Source organism: Dendrobates tinctorius, unplaced genomic scaffold (assembly GCF_039654945.1).
Source record: "Dendrobates tinctorius isolate UK_male_01 unplaced genomic scaffold, ASM3965494v1 ptg000001l, whole genome shotgun sequence".
NCBI classification, from domain to species: Eukaryota; Metazoa; Chordata; class Amphibia; order Anura; family Dendrobatidae; genus Dendrobates; species Dendrobates tinctorius.
Window position 1 is genome coordinate 15,508,235 of NW_027361669.1, and position 23,373 is coordinate 15,531,607.

The 23,373-nt window shown below is 43.5% G+C and overlaps 1 protein-coding gene across 6 annotated transcripts in view; it reads right to left on the reverse strand.

Moving 5' to 3' along the window:
* The window catches only part of LOC141083503 (PDZ and LIM domain protein 7-like), a 147,019-nt gene that overhangs the window by 41,153 nt on the left and 82,493 nt on the right, over positions 1-23,373 (reverse strand). For all 6 annotated transcript variants that reach the window (XM_073567841.1, XM_073567917.1, XM_073568057.1 and 3 more), the window contains one exon: positions 12,593-12,795. In XM_073567841.1, coding sequence (XP_073423942.1) covers positions 12,593-12,795 — 203 coding nt within the window. The remainder of the gene's footprint in view (positions 1-12,592; positions 12,796-23,373) is intronic.

Below are 23,373 nucleotides of genomic sequence, written 5' to 3' on the forward strand. Positions count from 1 at the left end.
CCAATTTAAGATGTGTTTATGCCCATCTTTCATTGAAACAATTACAAGGCCTTAGCAGTTGATGTGGAAAACACATACAAATGGGAGTAAATTTTCCATAGACACGAGATAAATATTGGTTAGATCTACCGCATACAACATGCCAGCCTGAACCAATGAGGAGGCGCCATTTCACACTATTTGCAGGGAAAACATGTAATGTACAAGGCGAATCAATCAGTCCATTGACCTCATATGTACATTATGTCAGATGTCCGGTGAGTACCTATGATTATGTATTTTGCGCAGGTCCAGCTATGACTTAGAGCACAGACATGGCATGCTTTATTGGAAGACATGGATATATTTAGCTTAGAACTATGGATCATATTTTCCTAGCTAAGCATGATGTCGCATGTATAAGACGGACAATGAGAGGAATGTCGGTGGCCTATAGATTGCACAATAGTCTCCATAAACTTCCACATGACTGTAAAACGCAAAGCGAAACTCCCACTCACAGGTCACTCCAATGAGAGAAGAGTGCCCTCCGCTGGACAGACGCAGCATCACATGAGTACCAGTGTCCACACACAACATGCTCGGGCAGAACATGCATTTAAAAGATCACTATTATAGGCATGTTAAGAACAGTTCTCATACCTCTGCGGATAATAAAAAATGTATTATTTACAAACAAATCGCAATATCAAACGCGGGACAATGAAAGAATAAGGGGGTCTTTGGCCTCTAATAATGTATTTTATGGTTGACATCTACTGATAAATACAAGTGCTCCAGTATCGGAATATTATCTATCATCATGATATAATGGCAAAGCATAGGCATCACCCCAAAAATATTCAATGATTTTAGTTATGTATACTTAAAAGGGAAACTCAACAGGTTTTACCACCTAATCTGAGCAATGACAGAGACATTGATTGATTCCTGTGATGTGTCACTTACTTTGCTGCTTGCTCTAGTTTTCATACGATCACTATTTTATCAGCAGATTATCACCAGATGACTATTAAACCATCTTCCATGTTGTCCTTCGTATTCCTGAACTCTGCATAACCCCGTCCACAACACTGATTAATAGCTTTCTCTCTATGCACAGTGTACACAGAAAGTTGCCAATTAGTGGTGTGGGGATTTATAACAGAGCTCAATATTCATATAACTGGTAGGTCTGGAACAGATAAAGATTGATTTTATCAAAGTGACAGCAAGAAGCCGAGTAAGTGACACATCACTGGAATCAGGGTCTCTCCAGTTACATTATGCTGCTTTCAGATGGGGTTGGAAAAACCCAGAGACAAATTATGGAATCTGTTGGCCATCTGGGAGCAATCCCCCCATACATACAGTGGACTGTTACTTGTGAGTCGGAAACAAACTACACAATAACTAGCAGTGCACAGTGAGATAACATGGGAGGGACCCTGCAGCTGTAATATGTTGCCTTACAACGTCTTACTACTGGGGTATCTGGTGGCGGCTGAATAGTTCTATATGGTGGTGGGCTTAGTTATCCTTCCTATAACATATATTATATGAACATTTACTGTCAGGCTCGAACTGGAACACAGGAGAACAGGAAAATCCTCCGGTAGGCCCCTGTGAAGGAGGGCTGATGAGTAGTGATATTACACTTCATTCACAATTTGCAGAAAGCGGTATAATCTAATCATTCAGTAAACGAGCTACCCAAGTTAAAGGGAATCTGTCATCATTTTTTGACTATCAGCTGCGGCTACCGCCATCAGGGGCTTATCTACAGCATTCTGTAATGCTGTAGATAAGCCCCCAATGAACCCTGAAAGATAAGAAAAAAAAGAGTTAGATTATACTCACCCAGGGGTGGTCCGGGTTCCGGAGGGAGTCGCGGTCTGGTGCCTCCCATCTTGCAGCGATGACGTCCTCTTCATTCCTGCCCGTTGCGGCGCAGGCGCACTGCTCTGCCCTGTTGAGGGCAGAGCAGTGTCCTGCAGTGCGCAGGCACTGGACCTCTTCCGGCGCCTGCGCACTGCAGTAATCTGCTCTGCCCTCAACAGGGCAGAGCAGTGCGCCTGCGCCGGAGCCGAGACGGGCAGGAATGAAGAGGATGTCATCGCTACAAGATGGGAGGCACCGGACCGCCACTCCCTCCGGAACCCGGACCACCCCTGGGTGAGTATAATATAACTTGTTTTTCTTATCTTTCAGGTTACATCGGGGGCTTATCTACAGCATTACAGAATGCTGTAGATAAGCCCCTGATGGCGGTAGCCGCAGCTGATAGTCAAAAAAAGGGTGACAGATTCCCTTTAATATTACATAGAAGCAAAAGTAAGGTTGTGTCGGGTTATTTATGCATGTAACTGAACAGTGGGCCCCAAGAATCAATCACTGGTGGGTCTTGCCATCCCAGTCCAGCACTGCTTACAGTGTACACAACAAGGAGGATGCCGTCTCTCTATATATCATACTACACAGAATTGTTTTCATCCTGTACAGGGAACCATAAATTGCCAACATTACACAATTGGATCATTCTCGTTAATAGTTATCAGATTTACAAACAGAAATCAGAAGCTTTTGATGCCAACCCAATTGGCGGCTTATCGGGGATTAAACAGCTGCATTCCAAAAGTGAAAAGCGCTCTCCGCTGAATCTCTCGCCCTACTGTTACATTACTGACATGGCTCTCGTTTCCTCCAGGCTGTTCTCTAGGGGATTTCGTGTAGACAGCCTGATGTGCACAAATGTTTACACTGCCATCCAAAATTGTTCATTCCCCTGAGCAGGTTTTCATCCAGAATCCCACTTGTCTAAAGCCCCCGTTACACATAGCGATATCGCTAGCAATATCGCTATGTCTGATACTTACCTCCGACCGGCTCCCCCACTGGTTATTGCTGATTGCGCGAGAACGGCCTGGGCCATTTCTTGTCGGGCGCTTCCTGTGGCGCCAACGAGCGACGCGAGGATGCAGGCGGGAGGACGCAGGATTGCCGCGTCTGACAGGTAAGTAGCGACCGCTGCTATGTCGCTGGTGAGAACTGCCTGTGTGGCAGCTCACTAGCGACCACTTAGCGATGCACCATATCGTTGTCGGGATCGCTGGTGCATCGCTATGTGTAACGGTACCCTAAATTTAATGGGTGAATCACAACAGTGGGAAAAAAAATAATCACAGAATTGGTTTAGAGGGTGAACTTGTGCCCCTCTGTTTTCATGACACGGCCATGTCCTTGTTGACAGTTTCTAGCATTACCAAAAAAGATTACTGCTGGGACAGCGCCCTGCTGGGACATTAGCGAAATACGAGCCTCACATTCCCACTCCACGTAGGATTCAGTGTGGATCTGGATTAACTGTAGGACAGCCACAGGACGTTTCAGAGCTTTGGGATTGATGTAGAGGGGGAAGGACAGTAGACATTTGGCCCTTCTGCCATAGTCTTACTTTAAAGGGTTGTATGATAATTTTTACTTATTAAACCTTATTAAACCTTTTGAGACCTGAAAGCTTGCAAATATAATTTCTCTGGTTAGCCAATAAAGGTATCACTGTTTGAATACTTTTCTCAATTCTTTTTGGGGGGACATAAGTATTTACATCTACTTATTAAACCAGATGCTGACAGCTCTCTTGTATTCTAGTGAGCTTTACTTTCCCGCTGCTAGAATTCTAAGGCTAAGTGCACATGTATCGGAACTCTCGCGGAAATTACCGCGAGAACTCCGGAATTCCAGTCCGCGGGAAAATCGCATTTTAAATTCCCGCGATTTTCCCGCGGAAAAACTAGCATTTTGCATGCGTATTTAGCTTGCAAAATGCTAGCGTTTTCCAAGCGATCTGTAGCATCGCTTGGAGAACTGATTGACAGGTTGGTCACACTGGTCAAACATAGTGTTTGACGAGTGTGACCAACTTTTTACTACTGAGGCCGCCTATGCAGCATCAGTAGTAAAAGATAGAATGTAAAAAAAAAATAAAAAATAGTGTTATTCTTACCTTCCGACATCCCGCGCATCCGTTCCCAGTAATCCTTTGCGAAAATGCCCGCGATGACGTCCGTTCTCGCGGGATCGCGATGTCTCGCGGTAATTCGCAAAGGATTACTGGGAACGAGAGCGTGAAGAGAAGTGGGAAGACTGCGCGGGACGTCGGAGGGTGAGAATAACAATATTTTTTATTTTTAAATTCTATTTTTTACAGGGATATGGTACCCAGAGCCTGGCGGACAGTCTCCTCTCCTCCGGACCGTGGGTACCATCCGCAAATGTTCTGCTTACTTTCCGCATGGTGTGCACAGCCACATGCGGAAAGTAAGCGGAACAATGCATTCCTATGGGTGCGGGATCGCCGCGATTCCGCAAATTAATGAGCATGTTGCGTTTTTTACCGCGAAACGATTCCGCCGCGGTAAAAACCGCAGCATTAGCACAGCATTGCGGAATCCCATAGGAATGCATGGGATGCTTATTTTTCGCGTTTTCGCGGCAAAAATCGCGCGGTTAAAACCGCCGCGAAAAAAACGCCACGTGTGAACTCAGCCTTACTCGATGATCTGTACGTGGCTCAGTGGCGACCACCCTGCCTGTGCTGTCAGTCTATGTTCACACAAGACGGAATAGATGTGGAATATTCTGTGCAGTAATTCTACCACACACCACAGTAACATCTGCAGTAGCCAATCCTGTGCCACATTGTGGCGATTTTAATGTCAATTTGTGTGAGTTGCATTGTACAATCCAGTCTCCTGCTGCAGCAGTCAACTGGTCGAAGACATAATTACAGAAGGCCGGGATGTACACGGACCTACCTGGGAACAGTTATGGGAGTCCCTGATATGCCAAGGGAGGGGAATAGAGAGTTTTACATTTTTTGTTGTACGTTTTTGCAACCCCATTTGGGAACAGCATGATGTAGGGACAGAGACTCTGATTCCAGCAATGTATCACTTACTGGGCTGCTTCCTGCAGTTTTGATAATATCACCATTATATCTGCAGCAGATCTACCAGTTCTCTGATTCCTGAGCTCTGCATAACCCCACCCCACCAATGACTGACAGATTTCTGTGTACACCGTGTATAGGCAGAAAGCTCCTAAACAGTAGTGGGAGTGAGGCTATACAGAGTTCATGAATATGGAGGACAACCTGGCAGTGGTTTTACTATTCCTCGAGTGATAATCTCCTGCTTATAAAACTGTTATTTTATCAAAACTACAGCAAGGCGCCCCGTGACACATCGTTGGAATCAGGGTCTCTGTCTCTACATTATGTTGCTCTCAGATTTGGCGGGAAAAATCTGGGGACAGATTCACCTTTGGAATGGCGTATATAAATCACTACTAAAAAAAAACAAAACAGGCAGATAGTTCTCAAGGAGTTTAAATTGCTTCCTATAAGCCCTCAGCAATAATAAAGTCATTGATGGCACCAGATACATTTTGGTTGACCTGTGAATAACACTGATTGCTGATACATTTCTGTATATTCAGCCTCTATTTAATAACAATTTACAGCTTTCCCCCATTTTAATATGTACACATGTGGTCAAAATTGTTGATACCCCTCGTTTAAAGACAGAAAAACCCACAATGGTCACAGAAATAACTCGAAACTGACAAAAGTAATAAATCAAAAATCTATGAAAATGAACAAATGAAAGTCAAACATTGCTTATCAACCAGGCTTCCACAGAATTAAAAAAATAAAATAATCACAAAATAGGCCTGGACAGAAATGATGGTACCCCTGAAAATAATGTGACAAAAGGGACATGTTAAATCGCGGTGTGTCCACTAATTAGCATCACAGGTGTCTACAATCTTGGAATCAGTGAGTGGCCTGTATAGAGGGCTACAGATACTGTGCTGTTTGGTGACATGGTGTGTATCACAGTCAACATGGACCAGAGGAAGCGAAGGAAAGAGCTGTCTCAGGAGATTAGAAAGAAAATTATAGCAAACATGGTAAAGGTAAAAGTTATAAGACCATCTCCAAGCAGCTTGATGTTCCTGTGACTACAGTTACACATATTATTCAGAAATTTAAGCTTCATTGGACTGTAGCCAACCCCCCTGGACGTGGCCGCAGGAGGAAAATTGATGACAAATCAAAGAGACGGATAATACGAATGGTAATAAAAGAGCCCAGAAAAACTTCTAAACAGATTAAAGGTGAACTTCAAGCTCAAGGAACATCAGTCTCAGATCGCACCATCCATCATTGTATGAGCCAAAGTTGACTTCATGGGAGACCACCAAGGAGGACACCATTGCTGAAAAAAATATCATAAAAAAGCCAGACTGGAATTTGTAAAACTACATGTTGACAAGCCACAAAGCTTCTGGGAGAATGTCCTATGGACAGAAGAGACAAAAATGGAACTTTTTGCAAGGCACATCAGCTCTATGATCACAGGCGGAAAAATGAAGCATATCAAGAAAATAACATTGTCCCTACTGTGAAACATGAAGGAGGCTCTGTTATGTTCTGGGGCTGCTTTGCTGCATCTGGCACAGGGTGTCTAGAATCTGTGCAGGGTACAATAATCTCAAGACTATCAAGGTATTCTAGAGAGAAATGTGCTGCCCAGTGTCAGAAAGCTTGGTCTCAGTCGCAGGTCATGGGTCTTGCAACAGGATAATGACTCAAAACACATAGCTAAAAACACCCAAGAATGGCTAAGAGGAAAATATTGGACTATTCTGAAGTGGCCTTCTATGAGCCCTGACCTAAATCCTATTGAGCATCTTTGGAAACAGCTGAAACATGCCGTCTGGAAAAGGCAACCTTCAAATACGAGACAACTGGAGCAGTTTGCTCTTGAGGAGTGGGCCAAAATACCACGTGTGTATGTGAAGACCTGTATACAACTGGTGGACACAACTTCTCTATAAACATCTACTAAACAGGATAAATTAGTATCAAATTGGCACCGCGAATCTTGAAATCCATGATCCGAAAGAAATCAAAGTAACCATGTCACAGAACAAGTCTATTAGAATACAAAACCACTATATGTATACAACCTTAGGCCGAACTCTATGGCAGAACGTCTTCTGTATAATGGATCCATTCATCGTTGTGGCTTACACATATTACAGCAAACTACGGCTGTGTGAAAGATGATGTGCACTAGAAATAATCTACACTGATGAAAAAACTGATCAAGATGATTATGATGAAGACTAGTGCACATTGGTAGTAATAAACAGAGTTATGGTCAGACATTTTTATTTTTTTAAAGGGAAACTGTTACGTGAAAAAACACTATTAACCTTAAGATTTGGTGCTATTCTGCAGGTTAATAGTGTTCTGAACCTGTCCGGAGCCCGTACTTAGACCCCCGCTGCTGGGAGGAAATTAGCTTTATTTTCCTGGTAAGCTACGGGTTCAGTCACCGCTCTGTCTATAGAGAATGGCGGCTGTAACCATGCCCCCGGCACTGACAGCTCACTCATCATTGGGGCCGGGATTACCCCCATACATGCAGGCTCCCTATGTTCACATTGGGTTAATGGTCTCCCCTAACGCTCCAGACACATACACTGAAAAGGTTATGATGGATGCTGTATAGTGTAGCGGTCTCCAGTTATAATGGCATCCGTTTAGGGCTTCATTCATGCCCATTTGTGTAATCTGTGTGCTATCTAAAGTAAACCCAGACTAAATCTGTTTGGTCAAGCATTCATATTCATTTAATTATGTACAAATCAAACTTTATACATTGCACGTGGATACTCTTTCCTTATGCACCATACTACAGTTTGTGTTCTATTTCTAGTAAAACAGAAAAAAAGTCATGCAAAAGGCCGAACCTAGAACATGCTAGATTTTAGAAAAAATACCACCAACCCCATTAAAAAGTGACAAATTAATATGTATGCATTTTATGCAGTCCATTCTCATATTTTGATAAATAGTTTAAAGGGGTTGTCCGGGCTTTTCACATAATCTCAGTACATATCTGGGCTGCAGAATTATGACATTAAGTAATTTACTTTCTGTCACTAGTTTGCACGGTTTTCTAGATATTCTGAACAGAACGTCCAAGGGGGGGGGGTGTTATGGCATTGAAATAAGAACTAGTCGTAACCTCCTACTCTACTCCAAACATGCCCTCTATAGCAACAACCCCACCCTCCATAGCTACAGGCCCTCCCCGTCCACATGAAGAAGCCCTCATCACACAGTAACAAATCCTCCCCCTCTAGCAGCCTCACTGCAGTGAGCAGACCACCCAGCTGCTCCTCCCCCAGACACACACTGAACAGTGATCTGTGGAAAGTGAAAATAGTGGGGAGGAGGGAAAATCGTCCTGTATTCTGGGCCACTCCATGATTACAATACATAACTTATTATCAGTAATTCCTTCCCTCACTGTCCCAGGCTGCTGGCAGCAGTGAGAACAGACTGTGTGATGGCCAGTGATGGGGGTCTGCAGCTTCTAATCTGCACAGGTGATAGCAGTCACAGATGTAATCTGTTGTGTGACCAAGCCTCTGCTGTGTGAATGAGACAGCTCTGTGTCACTGATGTCTTCACACAGCAGCAGATTTGGTGCAGTGTATGTGTGAGCACTGTGTCTCTAATGACACAAATACTGATGGGAGCAGCCTGTCCAATCAGCAGCTGTAACAGTGTGAAGTGTGGGGGGGTGTATGTATGTATGTATTGTGCTGCTTTCACAAATACAGGATCACTGCTGTGTTCTTTCCAATGCTGGAATAATGATAAAGATGAGTGCTGATGCAGTTTACTGCCAGCCAATGAGTGGGTGGTGCTGGTCACTGGAGCTTGCTGGGAGTTTCGTGGAGCTTCGCACATACAAAATGATTAATTAGATACATGCACTGCACTTTATGCTGACTTTTTCTATATTTGATTTTCTTCTCTGTATTCCCGGTATTTCGCCCTTTATGATATATATGAACACTGGATTGTCACATTTTTGCTGTGTGTGCTGACGTGCTCCCCCTTGGTTTTATTACTTTCTTTTGTCAGATCTTATCTTGTTTTTAATTTCTGTGTCCTTGTTTGGTGTCGTAAGCCCCCTTTACATTTAGCGATGCACCAGCGATCCCGACCACGATATGACTCGGTCAGGATCGCTGGTGCATCTCTAAATAGTCGCTAGTGAACTGCCAAACAGGCAGATCTCACAGCGATGCAGCAGCGATCATTACTTACCTTTCAGACGCGACGATGATGACGTCCTCCCGCCCGCATCCACGCGTCACTCGTCGGCGCCAGCAGGAAGCAGCCGACGAGAAATGGACGTGGACTATCTCGCGTGATCAGCGATAGACAGCGGGGGAGCTGGTCGGAGGTAAGTATCACATGTAGCGATATCTCCAGCAATATCGCTGCTGCGTCACAAAATCGGTGACGCTTTAGCGATATTGTTAACGATATCGCTATGTGTAAAACCCCTTTAAATGTAATAAAGTTAATTTATTGAGTGATATTTTTCTATGATTATTCTTCAAGTAGTTTTTTTGTCACTCTGGCAGCAGAAGGACTCTGCATTTGGCATTACAGAAGCCTCTTTAATTCTTCTGACTCTTGGACCCAGTGGAAACCTCCCTCCGGCTCTAGTTGACACACCTGTACCTGGGGGTTTATAAATCCCCAGTCTGCTGCAGAGAGTTGCCGGCGATATTCACATTTTTCCCTTTGAAGGCTTGGAGCTATAGCAGCTGGAGCGGTTTGGAGGACATTTGGAGTTACCTCTCTGAGTCTGCTCAAGCTAAGTACATTCCCTTTGTCTACCTTTTTGTCTTTATTTTACATTGGAGATAAACCGGTAGCATTTCACCCCCTCCCTATCCAGGGCCTAGCACTAGGGAGATACAGGGCTTAGGTTTCTGCTTGACGATTGGTGAGAAACCAATTTAGGGACTGTATGGCAGGTAGGGTGTTATCAGATCTGCCTAGGGGTCTCCACTCACCTTTTCCCTAGTGTATGGGTTTCATTCCCCCCATCCTTTCATGTTGCACTTAGTCTTCACACACTGTGCGTGACATTGCATATCATTACATACACTGGTCTGAAGTATCTGTGATTACAAGTATCCGGAAGGGAGTAGAGTTGAGTGCCATTACCTACATCCACTCATCATTCCCCAATGCCTGGTAAAGACACAGAGCGGTGTATGTAATGATACACAGTGCTAACGTTCTCACACTGCACTTGTATTTTCAGTTATCGCGAGTGAGATCTGAGTCCTGATTTGCTACATCGGTCTTATCATATCATACAAAAAATGCCAGTTCTAAGCTCCTCTGGGAGTGTTTTTTTTTTCCATAAAGGAAGTTGGAGGCTTATGATTAGGCAACGTCATACAGGAGAAAAAGAAAACATTTCTAGATACGAATCCTTGCTAATGCCCCCCTGGCTTTTGGGCTGTAGGAGAAAGTAGCATATAAACTTCACAAGCTAATATCTCTGCAAAGGTTATTTTATTTAAAACGTTTATTCACATCTTCAGCCTTCACGTGACCAGTTTAGCATGTAAAATATGATGAAAGGTCTACTTTAAAAGGAGTTTGTCACCAGAAAATTAGGCTAAGTGCACATGTTGCAGAAAATTTCTGCTCAAAAACCTGACTCCCTTCCCAGAAACCGCACCGGTTTTTGCGCGATTTTGATGCGTTTTTTTCCGCAGCGGTTTCAAAACGCACGGAAGAAGCCAAAAACGCGGAAAAATCCGCAAAATTAATGAGCAAAAAGTGCAAAATGCATAGAAATGACTGGGAAGCTTATTTTTAGTGGTTTTATAGTGAAAACAGCTAAAAAAACGCAGTGTGTGAACACAGCCTTACTGTTCAAACCAAGCACAGGCACTCGGTGCACCCTTGGCATGGCCGAGCAATTCGAGGAACCCTTCTACTTACTTGTATCTCTGTTCTTCTGTGGTTCCTGTAAAACCAGAACTGGTAATCTTGGAAGACTGGGGCGGAGACAGTTAAGGGCATGTCACACTAAGAGATATCGCTATAACTTGTGACGTTATAGCGATATTGCTAGCGATATCTGTGTGTGATACCTACCTACGACCGGCTCCCCCGCTGGTAATCGCTGATCGCGCGAGAACGTTCAGGACTGTTTCTCGTCGTCAGCTTCCTGCGGCGCTTCCTGCTGTGAAGACGAGCGACGCGTGGAGGCGGGCGGGAGGACGCAGGATCGCCTGGTGTGACAGGTAAGTAGCGATCCCCGTCCCCAGCGATGTCGCTAGTGAGATCTGCCTATGTGGCAGCTCACTAGCGACCACTTAGCAATGCACCAGCGATCCTGACCGCGTCATATCGCTGGTCGGGATCGCTGGTACATCGCTAAGTGTGACAGTACCTTTAGAAAACAAGTAGGTGGGAATGTGCAAAGAAATTATGGCCACACCAAGCGTGCAATGAGGGTCTGTGTTTGGTTTGAAAAGTTTCACTGACTTACTGAAATGCTACTATATATACACACACTTTTTAAAAAGTCCTAGTGTACATAAGAACAAAGATGTAATCTGATGCATGACATACGCAATACCTGGGAGTAGTTATTTGGATGGCATCATTCGTAGGAATAGTCATGGCACTCAATAGGTATTAAAGGGGTTTTGCCATCTCCAAGAACCTATCCCAATATATAGTACATGTAATAATAATATTAGCAAATGCCTCCAATTAGATATGTAGTATAATTTTTCTGATTCACTCTGTCTCAACCCTCATGTGCAGGCATTGTAGGACCTTACGTATCCATGGTTACGACCACTGGCAACTAGATAACTGCCACTATATCAGTGGTCGTAACCATGGATACCAAATGTCCTGCAATGCCTGCACACGAAGAAAAAAGGCAAAGGAATCTGAATAACTATACTACATTTCTAATTGGAGATATCTGCTAATATTATTATTATTACACCTACTACATATTGGGATAGGATCTTGGAGATGGTAATACCCCATTAAGGAAAATGTAATTATGGGAGATCATTTGTGATATCGGTATTTACAGTAGAGGCCAATGTTTTGGCCCATTCAGGACCTTGGTCACAGACTATTCCGTTGTTGAGGTATGGGAACTCCTGCATGTGTCTCTACAATTATTGGATTTACATCCTACCACCAGAAATTTGCTCTGGGTGACGACCATACTCTTATTCCAGTTGGGCTGTAATCACAGTTATGGTGGTTTAATTGATGTCCCATGGCACATATTACACGAACCACATCATAATTTAGTTTTTTCAATGTGCCTATTCAGAAAGTTTTTACACAATAACATTCTTGTAAGGGCAGAGTGAAGAACGTGGTGGCGGTATAGGGTGAAAAATCCAAGTAACAGGTTCCCTTTAAATATCTGAACAAAAACATATCTACTTCATGCATGAAAACTGTACAGGCAAAAAAAGAATTGTCAGAGTTACCAACAAGCAATCAGATTGAAGTTTAGCTTTTATTAAGTAATGCTGAAAATGGAATAAGAATCTGATTGGTTGTGATAAGCCGACATTGCACATTTTTTGACGCCATGAGCCCAGACAACTCTGTTGGCCATTAAAATGCAAGGTACCACTGTTGGTTTATATGCCAAAGACTTTCACATACCCGTTCTGTTGCTGGGCCTGGGGTGTCGGACTGGTGGTATAGGATGGTGGAGGGGGGTTGTATGTCACTGGCTTGGTAACCTGAGCTGCCCGAGAGTTGTCTGGGGGTGGTGTCCCAGCACCAAACGGTCGGGCGGTTTTGTTGAGAGATGTACTCGGTGAAAAGTTATACTTCACGCCTTGATTATCAGCAGTAATCACACCCTTTGGGAGAAGACAAGGGAACAAACCAGGCATCATGCAGTCATATTAAGCAATCTGTGCCCCATCCAACCCACCCCGCAAGTTTGTCATTTAATCAATTAGTGACAATGTTATTAGAGTTGTATAGATATAACATTAGTGCATGCAAATAAGTAATGAGTAAGACAGATATAGGGGTATTTATTAAACTAATGCAAGGAGAAAATGTGGTAGGCGGCTATAGGCAACTCCTCCACATTTCCATTAGTCTTCATAAATGTCCCCCACTGACACGGAAAATAAGTAATGTCAATCAAATATCACAAAAACAGTAACAATAATGTAAAATGGCAATGAAGATAATGGTTTATAACAAAGAGCCAAATGCGTATTAAAACAGCTGTCACATGCATTCACCTGGCATTTGTAGGATAAAATGTTTCTCTAGCAGTGTATGTGCCACTCCACCCACAAGCTTCAAGCTTTGCTTCTACCAGATCTGGACCATTGGAATTAAGTGGGATTACCATGAAAGTAAGTAACCCCCTATCCATATCCAACTGCTGTGCTCTCAGCAACCGGCTCCTGCAAAGCACAGTCTGAATGGAGTGAAAGTGGAGCATGCACACCTTCACTCCATTCATTCTTTCTGTATGGGCTTCCAGAGTATTTCAAGTGCTGTGTACTCCACTCCCTCGGTCAGACCCATATAGTCAGTGGATCAGACATGTGCATGCTTGAACTCCACTCCATTCAAATAGGGCTCTTTAACAAAAAGATTGGCCTCTTGCTAGTTTTTGAAAGTTCCCCCTTGAGCAATGACCTTCACCATGTGAAAATTAAATGGGAACTGCACTTTTAAAAAAACTTGCATAAGTCAATACTACAGGTGGATAGAAGAAATTTTTCCAAATATCTTATGAAATAAAAATCTGCTTCTTTCTTCTCTTAGTCATTTCTCCTCCACTCCCTGCACCCTGAATGTTTAATTTGCTCTGAATAAAACAGCTAAAATCAATCTTGGTCAAAGTAAGAAAGACTGAGAGCACAGAGAGGTGACAAGTTACACCTCCTATTATAATCTATGGAGAGGGGAGGAGCAGAGTGAAAAAAAAACAGGCAGAGAGATACAGAAAGATTGTGCTTTCCAACAAGACTTTTGCCTCACTCCAGTGCTGGATTTGTATCCGGAGAGCTCACTACTATTCTATCATTTCGTCAGCTGCTGCTACGTCTGTCTATGTGTAAACTAAGGAATGAGCAGCAGGAATCCACTTCTGTGCAGTGCTGTGTATAGAAGATATCATAGTAGCAAGTCTCCACCCTCCAGCTCAGAGTCAATGGCAAATAAAGACAGAACCTGCTGAAGTTGTGTTACTCATTATGTACACACAAATGACGGTTCATTATGGAAAATTATAATTTCACTGTAAGTTTACAACTCATTCAACGAGTTGCATTAAAAAAGAAAAATACAACTAAACCAACAAGTCCGCCCTCTTACAAGTGTATAAATAACATCACAAAAAACTAAATAGTGGTTACCCCACTCTACACCATACCCTAAAACTCATACAGACCCCAGATTAGACCCTTTAATCATAATACTGCAGACCACAAAATTGGTTACACCCCCAAAATTGTAAGACTACAGTCTCCTAAGTTTTCATACCCCTAAATTATCAGACAACAAGCCTGGCCCTAAAATTAATTCAGAACACAGATGAAATCACTAAATGTATCCAGAACCCACACCAGACCCTTAATTCATCAGACCACAGGTCTCTAAATTATCATAACACAAATTAGACCTCTAAGTTCATCTGTTCCAAAATAAGTTTCTAAATAGACAAAAGTTTAGAAATCTGATAATTTAGGGGAGCTAACTGATCAGACCCCAAAACAGATCCCCTAATAATTACCGGTAGACTTTGGACCAGACCAACTTAAGTAAAAAAAAAAAAAGTATTCAAAGCCTAATACCAGGCTCTCTGGTCTTTTCACTAATCGCAACTTCCGAGCCCCGGGATACAGAAACTCCTGTTTTTTAGCACAACCACATGTAACACACCCAACAGGAAGTGGACACAAGCCAGGTTTCCTTCAGCATTCTTTACTGTAACTTGACCATAGAGTTCAAAGTGGTACTTTTACAGAGCACATTGTACAATTCCAAGTCCTGAAAAAAGGTGCCATGGCCACGTTCCTGAAACAATGATTGAATGACTTCAACTTTTCACAATTAAAACTAACTTGTAAAAATGAACTTAAACAGATGTAATCTCGTTCACTATCCCAACCAGTCCCAACACCTTAAGAAAAGGGGTCACAGTCCATGGGATGGATTCACTGGAGGATACACAAGACTCAAAGGGCGTGTACTGGGCCTCCTTGAGACTGTAAGCCCCATAGCCGCCGAGATGGCGGTAGCTACACCAGTGATCAAGACCTTATAGATCCTAATGGACAGATGAGGGATGCTTTCCCCTAATGTCAATTGTTATAGAATACAATTGCCCAAAAATAACAATACATTGATAAATTCTAAATCAACAGGGTGTGTCATGCTCAATAAAGACCTGTTCCACAGTGGAACCATGAACAGAGTCTTCTACAGAGTTACTACAGAAAAAGTTCAATTTCAGTAACTACACAAACCACTCTATAGTGTGACATTTGGCAATGGGCAGAGAACTAATATGGAGAGATCAGATTTATTGAACAGGCTCCATTATTTCTAACAGTACCATGCAAAGGTTTGGATTTGCTACTGTGCATGAAGATCACTATTTGTAGCAGGAATTATAGTTACTCTATATGTCATACATTATTTTTACCGGTAAGTGTCGTAGTCATCATGTCACGTTCATCACTGAACCCTACATTGCAGTTTTGCAGTGATGTCAGGTATTCTAGCTATGGGTAACATTCAATTTGCAATTACCCTACTTTGTGCTAAAAACATAAGAGTACATTCCCACAATCAGTGTTTGTTCAGGCTGTCACACAGCTGAATATCCGCATGAATCCCGCACCTCAAGCTCACACGCGTTTTTCCCGAAAAGGTTTTTGATGCGTTTTTGTCTCTCTTTGGTATGTTGATTAGATGTGCAAAGTTATAGATAAATAGATACATATCCGTGAGATATATATAATTAGTGCCTTTGCGAGTGTCATTCACTGTACATGTATTAACCGAATAATGAAAGAAAAAAAATTATGTGGGGGTCCACCCTATTTTTGCCATTTCTGGCGCTTTGCTTGGCTCTTCCCCATTGCACTGGTACGGTGGCAATTAGGGCAATGATAATTGGGGTTGATGTCAGCTGTGATTTGTCAAAAAATATCCTGGGACATATATGCCAGGATGGTTAGCCATCTATACCAGGAAAGAGCCCAGAATGGGGGCTATTAGCACAGATTTGGGGGACATTACCCCTATAACAGTGTCAGCAGCAGATCCCCCCATGGTATAAGCCGTGGTTCATACGGGCGAATGGTGTAGTGGTTATAACTTACAATGGAGGCCATATACTATAGGAGGCTTATAAAGACCATAATATGGACAGATTAATTCAGAAGCATTTTTATAACACTGTTATTTTTAAAGGGCGCCGTGTGGGGATGTGCTGCATAAGACAGGAGAAGAGGAAATCTGGAGAGACGAACTGTGGATGTGAAAAGTCATCATGGCGTCTGCACAAGATGGAGATGAAAAGAAATAAAAGACTCGGAGAAGAGATCACCGCTAAGGTATCTGGATGGAAATGTTTACTTGTTGATACTGACTACATCTCATCAGTGCTGTGGTTCCTGTATGGTCCTATACTTGGGTGCTGTCAGCTTCATCTGCCTAGGGCACCAAAATACCTTGTCCTGGCCCTGACTGTACAACATAGCATTTTGGACCCATCGAAAATACGCTGATCGTGGGCATGCAGCCTCACAGACTGGACTTTATGCTACAGTTCAGCCCATAGGAAAGAGGCTGCGATTGTGGAGACTATCACGGTGATTACCCTATCTACCTCTGCACTAATCTGTACCTCCCACTCCCGACTCCAAGACTTCTCCAGCGCTGCGCCAATCCTCTGGAATGCCCTACCCCAAGAAATTTGGACTATCCACAATTTGCATAGTTTCAGGAGCTCCCTAAAAACACATTTGTTCAGAGCGGCCTATCACGTTCACTAATCAAAGTAATTCTATGTGTAAGTGTGCGTGTGTAGCCCATTCACTATCTCCATCCATCCCTCACTCCCTCAAGATGGCCGGACCATCACTATAAATACACCATTGTAAATACACCCCTGTACTCTGAATCTCCCCCACCTCATTGTAGATTGTAAGCTCTCATGAGCCGGGTCGTCTTATTTTGCTTTAATTATTGTATTGTTAATGTTGTTACTTATGACTTGTGTTTTGAAACTGTTAAACTGTAAGGCCTGTTTCACCCATCAGTTTTTTTGTCAGTCAAAATCCGCTAAAATGGCGGATAGTGGATCCCTTCCTGTACTGACCACAACGTTTGTCACCGGACCGTTATTTTAACGGATCCGTCAAAGGAAGCATTTTAAAGGAACCGCAGCCGAGAGAGAGAGAATTTTTCAGCCGCCAGAACAGAGTTTAGGGTTAAATTTCCGGCTAAGTGAAGTCTTTCAGGCATGCGCAGTGAGAAGTGCGGATCCTGCCGGCCGAAAAAACGTTGCATGGTCTGTTCGGGCATGTCGGCGGACGTCAAAAAAACGGATCCGTTTTTTTTGCAAAACGGCGGATTTTGACTGATGGACACAAACGGATGTGTGAAACAGGCCTAAAGCACTGCGGAATATGTTGGCGCTATATAAATAAAGATTATTATTATTATCTAGGGGCAGGTCCAGACGACCGTAGTTTCTCTCATCTGAGAGACCCGGACTGATTATGCAAATCAAACTCTGATCAGTGTGATCTGATTTGGTTGGTTGAGGAGAAGGAGAAAAAAATGTTTCTCCATATTCTCCATTGTGTCAGTCTGAAAATTGAACTGCAGCCAGATGTCATCTAAGTGCAGCCCGATGTTTTCCTTGGACTCATTGATTTGTATGGCCAAGTGTGATCCAAATACCAAATCACACTCGGGCATGCAGCAAATTTTTCTTTGAACAAAAAAAAAACTGGACATGTGCACGGACCCATAGAATAACATTGGTCTGCGCGCGATCTGATATTTTATCGGATAGCACTTGGACCAAAAATACGGCCATGTGTGTGAGCCCTGGTCCGACATTAAATCCTGAGCTAAGAAACACATCTTTGTCCTTCTGTATGAGCACATTGACAGGCTCCGACGACAGAAGAGCTGACTCTATGACATTGTTCTAGGCAGCACATGTTCTGTTTACATAGGACAATGTGCTGTTGAATAGGTAAATGCACCCTACACTGGCTATCTGCCAGGCGATCTTTAGCCTTTGGTCTAGAAAGATTTTATCTGCATAGGAAACAAATGCCAGATGAAAGGTACTGATGAACATTAAGTGAAAAGAGGGCGAACCCACAACTATCGTCAGGAACAGCCAACTATATGAAGAGAGACGGGTGCCCAGACTATGCCTTGACAAAAGATATCTGGGAAAGAAGAATTACTGTAGCATGGTGGGTTTCATCACTCCTGACTCTTTGTTTCTGTGAGTGGAAACAAGCCCCTGCATGAGCAGCAAGGTAGTTGCTTTTCTACATTGCCCACTGACAATATATGTATGCTCAGGCAAGCTGAGTGTGCAGGTACATGGAGGAGTCTAGATGAATTGCTGTAGGCCATACCACAGTTTGCCAGACAGCTATCCATATTAAGTATTTTGAATGTTTCAGAAGTTTTATGCATATTTTCCCACCCTAGGCTGTATAAACTTGACTGCTTATTGGAGGAGGCAAATCAGGTGATGTGGATTTGTGTAATGAGACACGGGGCGGCCTTTATCAAGGTGTGCAGAATTATTAGGCCAGGCTCACATGGCCGCTGATTCTCTCAAGCCATACAATTAGGCCAATTATGCGAATGACACTCGGCTCAAACTCCGCCAGAGTCTGAGCCAAGTGTCATCTTAGTGTGATCTGATTCACAGCAGCACAGGTGTGGAGGAGATGGAGAAAGTCATTTACTAACCAGTTGTTAGAAGACCCTTTCTCCAGGCAGTGGTCCAGGATAAAGTCTGCATCTTTCATGAAAACCAGGATTTTTCTGCAGGACATGCTCCATCCCGTGCATGGAATCTTCACTGCCTGTCTAGCCAATAAAGGCCTCAAAGATGACGGAATAATGACGTGGCCCCTTCCTCACCGGAGCCTACTGAGAACTTGTGGCCCTTCTGATATAGGAGACTGACGGTGAAGGAGGACCGTCTCCTCTCTGCACAGCGCTTGTGAGAGTCCATGGATGGAAGGAGAATGACGGCCATTGCAAAGAACGGATTGGTCACTAAAGAATGTCTGGAAAGGCCATCCATGTATTTTGTACACTGTGGTTATTATTCTCACTTTATCCAAGGAAAATAAACAGTTGAGATGGGAAAATGTCATTCAGTTACAGAATAATTCTGCACACAGAGATTCTCCGAAGAAATCCTCACTGATAGGCTGGAGTCACACTAACCTGCGCAAAATACGGTCAGTATTTTACATGCGTAATACGGATGACAGACCCCTAAACAGTGCTCCGTATGTCATCCGTAATCAAGGAGTGGTCGCGTATTTTGCGCATGTCAGCATCCGTATGTAATCCGTATGGCATCCGTATGGTGAGATTTTCTCGCAGGCTTGCAACATGGACATATAATGGAGCCCTATGACAGTTTTAATAAAGAAATGAAAGAATAGATATAGACACATAGAATGCGTGTATATATATATATTTATATATATATATATGTATTCTATGTGTCTATATCTATTCTTTCATTTCTTTATTAAAACTGTCAGTGTGAGTTTACTGTATAGCGCACTGAATTGCCGGCTTTGCTAAAAGACACCTGGTGCGTATTTCTCGCAAGTCACATGTGTGGTCCGTGTGTAATCCGTATTTTTTGCGCACCCATAGACTTGCATTGGCGTATTACGGTCGTAGTACGTTGACAATCGCAGCATGCTGCGATTGGCACGGAGCGTAGAATACGGATGAGAAATACACGCCTGGTGCAAGTGACCCCATAGAAAATCATTTGTCCGTGTCTAATGCGTGCTTTTTGCGCCTCTCATTCTCCCGTATTCCTCGCCAGTGTGACCCCGGCCTTACCTTCTATTCCGGGTTAGTGACCTTTTGGATTGACAGACAGCGCTGTAGCTGTTCCAATAATAACATTAATCATAAATACAAACTGCCAGATAATTCTGCACACAAAATACAGGCAGCCTTCGCTAGGTTGGATATACAGAATTTAAAGGCATTGTTGTTGCATATTTTTCCCATTTTTTAAGGTAGAGAGATGTTAGTTTGAAGTCTATAGTGAAATACTTCTATGGTGCCTGGCCTGTGGTGGTTTGGTGGCATTTTTGAGACTAGCTGGGTTTTTATTAATAAGCAGCATTATAAGAATAAGGTGGGTTTTTTTTTTTTTTTTTTTACAAAAAAATTTTTTTCTTCCAAAACACCATAAAAAATGCTTGTACAAAATTTCGAAAAACCCACTAAATGGATATACCATAAATAAATATAAATACTAGGTCACTGCCAAAAAACTGTCTGTTCTTAATTGTGTAACCAAGAAAATAGGAGCTTTCCTTTAAATTGTGTTCCAGTAGAGGAAAGTTTCCCGCAGAATGTCCTAGGATTATACTTTAATATAAAGCTGCAGTTTTTGCAATCTCTATTGAATTTCCTATATTATCAAGACAATCATTTTTGACTAATCCACAAAAATGATGCCAAAAGAGCATACTTTAGCCCCAGTGGATAACTTCATAAATTTCGGCAAAAAAGTTGGTAAAAGCCTAGAGAAAAAAAATTGGCCTCAAGTCCAAACCCATCTACAATAAGCCTACATTTTAAAAAAGGACCATTTAAAGGAATTGTGTAATTAAAAAATGGGCTGTTTAAATCAGGGTTTTTTTTAGTTACAGTAAATTTCAAAAAATGGCAATCTATATTAAAAATAAAAAGTAGTATTCTTGCAGTTTTCCTGCTGGCCACTGAGACTTTTTAGACTCTAATTTCCTGTTGTTTCATTGTGAAAGAAGAGCAGCAGCCGATGTAATCATCGTGGTTGCAGAGAGTGTGACAGCAGCCGGGCCAGTGCGGGAGGGGGCCTGCCAACGTCAGCAGCTATTTCAGCTGGATGTATGTCCAAGGGCACACATTCAGCTGAAATGTATTGCAGCGCAGAGACCAGCTGATGTTGGCGTGCAACGTCATTTACTGCCCGTCATGCAACGTCATTTACTGCCCGTCATGCAACGTCATTTACTGCCCATCACTTGCACACTACAGTCAGCTGGTGGATTCTGCACCAGCTATGGAAGAGGACGCAGCACGTCACAGGAGCGGGGTAAGGTACCGCATATACTCATTTATAGGCCGAGTTTTCCAGCACATTTTTTGTGCTAAAAACGCCCCCTTCAGCTTATACACGAGTCATTGTCCCAGAAGACGGCGGGGGAGGGGGAGCTTCGGAGCCACGGGTCACAGGAGGCAGGAGCCGGCGGCTGCGGCTAAAGCCTGTGCGCGCTGCTAAAGGGAAATGAATATTCACTGCACTGGCAATGAATATTAATTTCTCTTATAGCGCGCAGAATTACAGCGGCCAGCTTCCCGCAGCTGCCGGACTATCACGTATGCCCGCTACTTAAGGGTTATGAATATTCACCTCTCTCCAGTCCTATAGGCATGGAGAAAGGTGAATAATCATCACCTTAATGAGCAGGGACAAGTGATCGACCGGTAGCAGGAGCTGCTGGCACCGAAATAAGATGCTGTGAGGGTGCGCAGGGAAGGTAAGCAGGATGTTTTGGTTTTTTTATGCTTTTCTAATGGGGACCACAAATACAAGGATAAGGAACCATGCAGACAGGGATAGGGATGAGGAACCATGCAGACAAGGATAGGGATGAGGAACCATGAAGACACAAGGACGGGAATAAGGAGCCATGCAGACAAGGATGGGAATAAGGAGCCATGCAGACAAGGATGGGAATAAGGAGCCATGCAGACAGGGATGGGAATAAGGAGCCATGCAGACAAGGATGGGAATAAGGAGCCATGCAGACAAGGATGGGAAATAAGGAGCCATGCAGACAAGGATGGTAATAAGGAGCCATGCAGACAAGGATGGGAATAAGGAGCCATGCAGACAAGGATGGGAATAAGGAGCCATGCAGACAAGGATGGGAATAAGGAGCCATGCAGTCAAGGATGGGAATAAGGAGCCATGCAGACAAGGATGGGAATAAGGAGCCATGCAGACAAGGATGGGAATAAGGAGCCATGCAGTCAAGGATGGGAATAAGGAGCCATGCAGTCAAGGATGGGAATAAGGAGCCATGCAGACAAGGATGGGAATAAGGAGCCATGCAGTCAAGGATGGGAATAAGGAGCCATGCAGTCAAGGATGGGAATAAGGAGCCATGCAGTCAAGGATGGGAATAAGGAGCCATGCAGTCAAGGATGGGAATAAGGAGCCATGCAGTCAAGGATGGGAATAAGGAGCCATGCAGTCAAGGATGGGAATAAGGAGCCATGCAGTCAAGGATGGGAATAAGGAGCCATGCAGTCAAGGATGGGAATAAGGAGCCATGCAGTCAAGGATGGGAATAAGGAGCCATGCAGTCAAGGATGGGAATAAGGAGCCATGCAGACAAGGATGGGAATAAGGAGCCATGCAAACATGGATGGGAATAAGGAGCCATGCAGACAAGGATGGGAATAAGGAGCCATGTAGACAAGGATGGGAATAAGGAGCCATGCAGACAAGGATGGGAATAAGGAGCCATGCAGACAAGGATGGGAATAAGGAGCCATGCAGACAAGGATGGGAATAAGGAGCCATGCAGACAAGGATGGGAATAATGAACCATGCAGACAAGGATGAGAATAAGGAGCCATGCAAACATGGATGGGGAATAAGGAGCCATGCAGACAAGGATGGGAATAAGGAGCCATGCAGACAAGGATGGGAATAAGGAGCCATGCAGACAAGGATGGGAATAAGGAGCCATGCAGACAAGGATGGGAATAAGGAGCCATGCAGACAAGGATGGGAATAAGGAGCCATGCAGACAAGCATGGGAATAATGAACCATGCAGACAAGGATGGGAATAAGGAGCCATGCAGACAAGGATGGGAATAAGGAGCCATGCAGACAAGGATGGGAATAAGGAGCCATGCAGACAAGGATGGGAATAAGGAGCCATGCAGTCAAGGATGGGAATAAGGAGCCATGCAGTCAAGGATGGGAATAAGGAGCCATGCAGACAAGGATGGGAATAAGGAGCCATGCAGTCAAGGATGGGAATAAGGAGCCATGCAGACAAGGATGGGAATAAGGAGCCATGCAGACAAGGATGGGAATAAGGAGCCATGCAGACAAGGATGGGAATAAGGAGCCATGCAGACAAGGATGGGAATA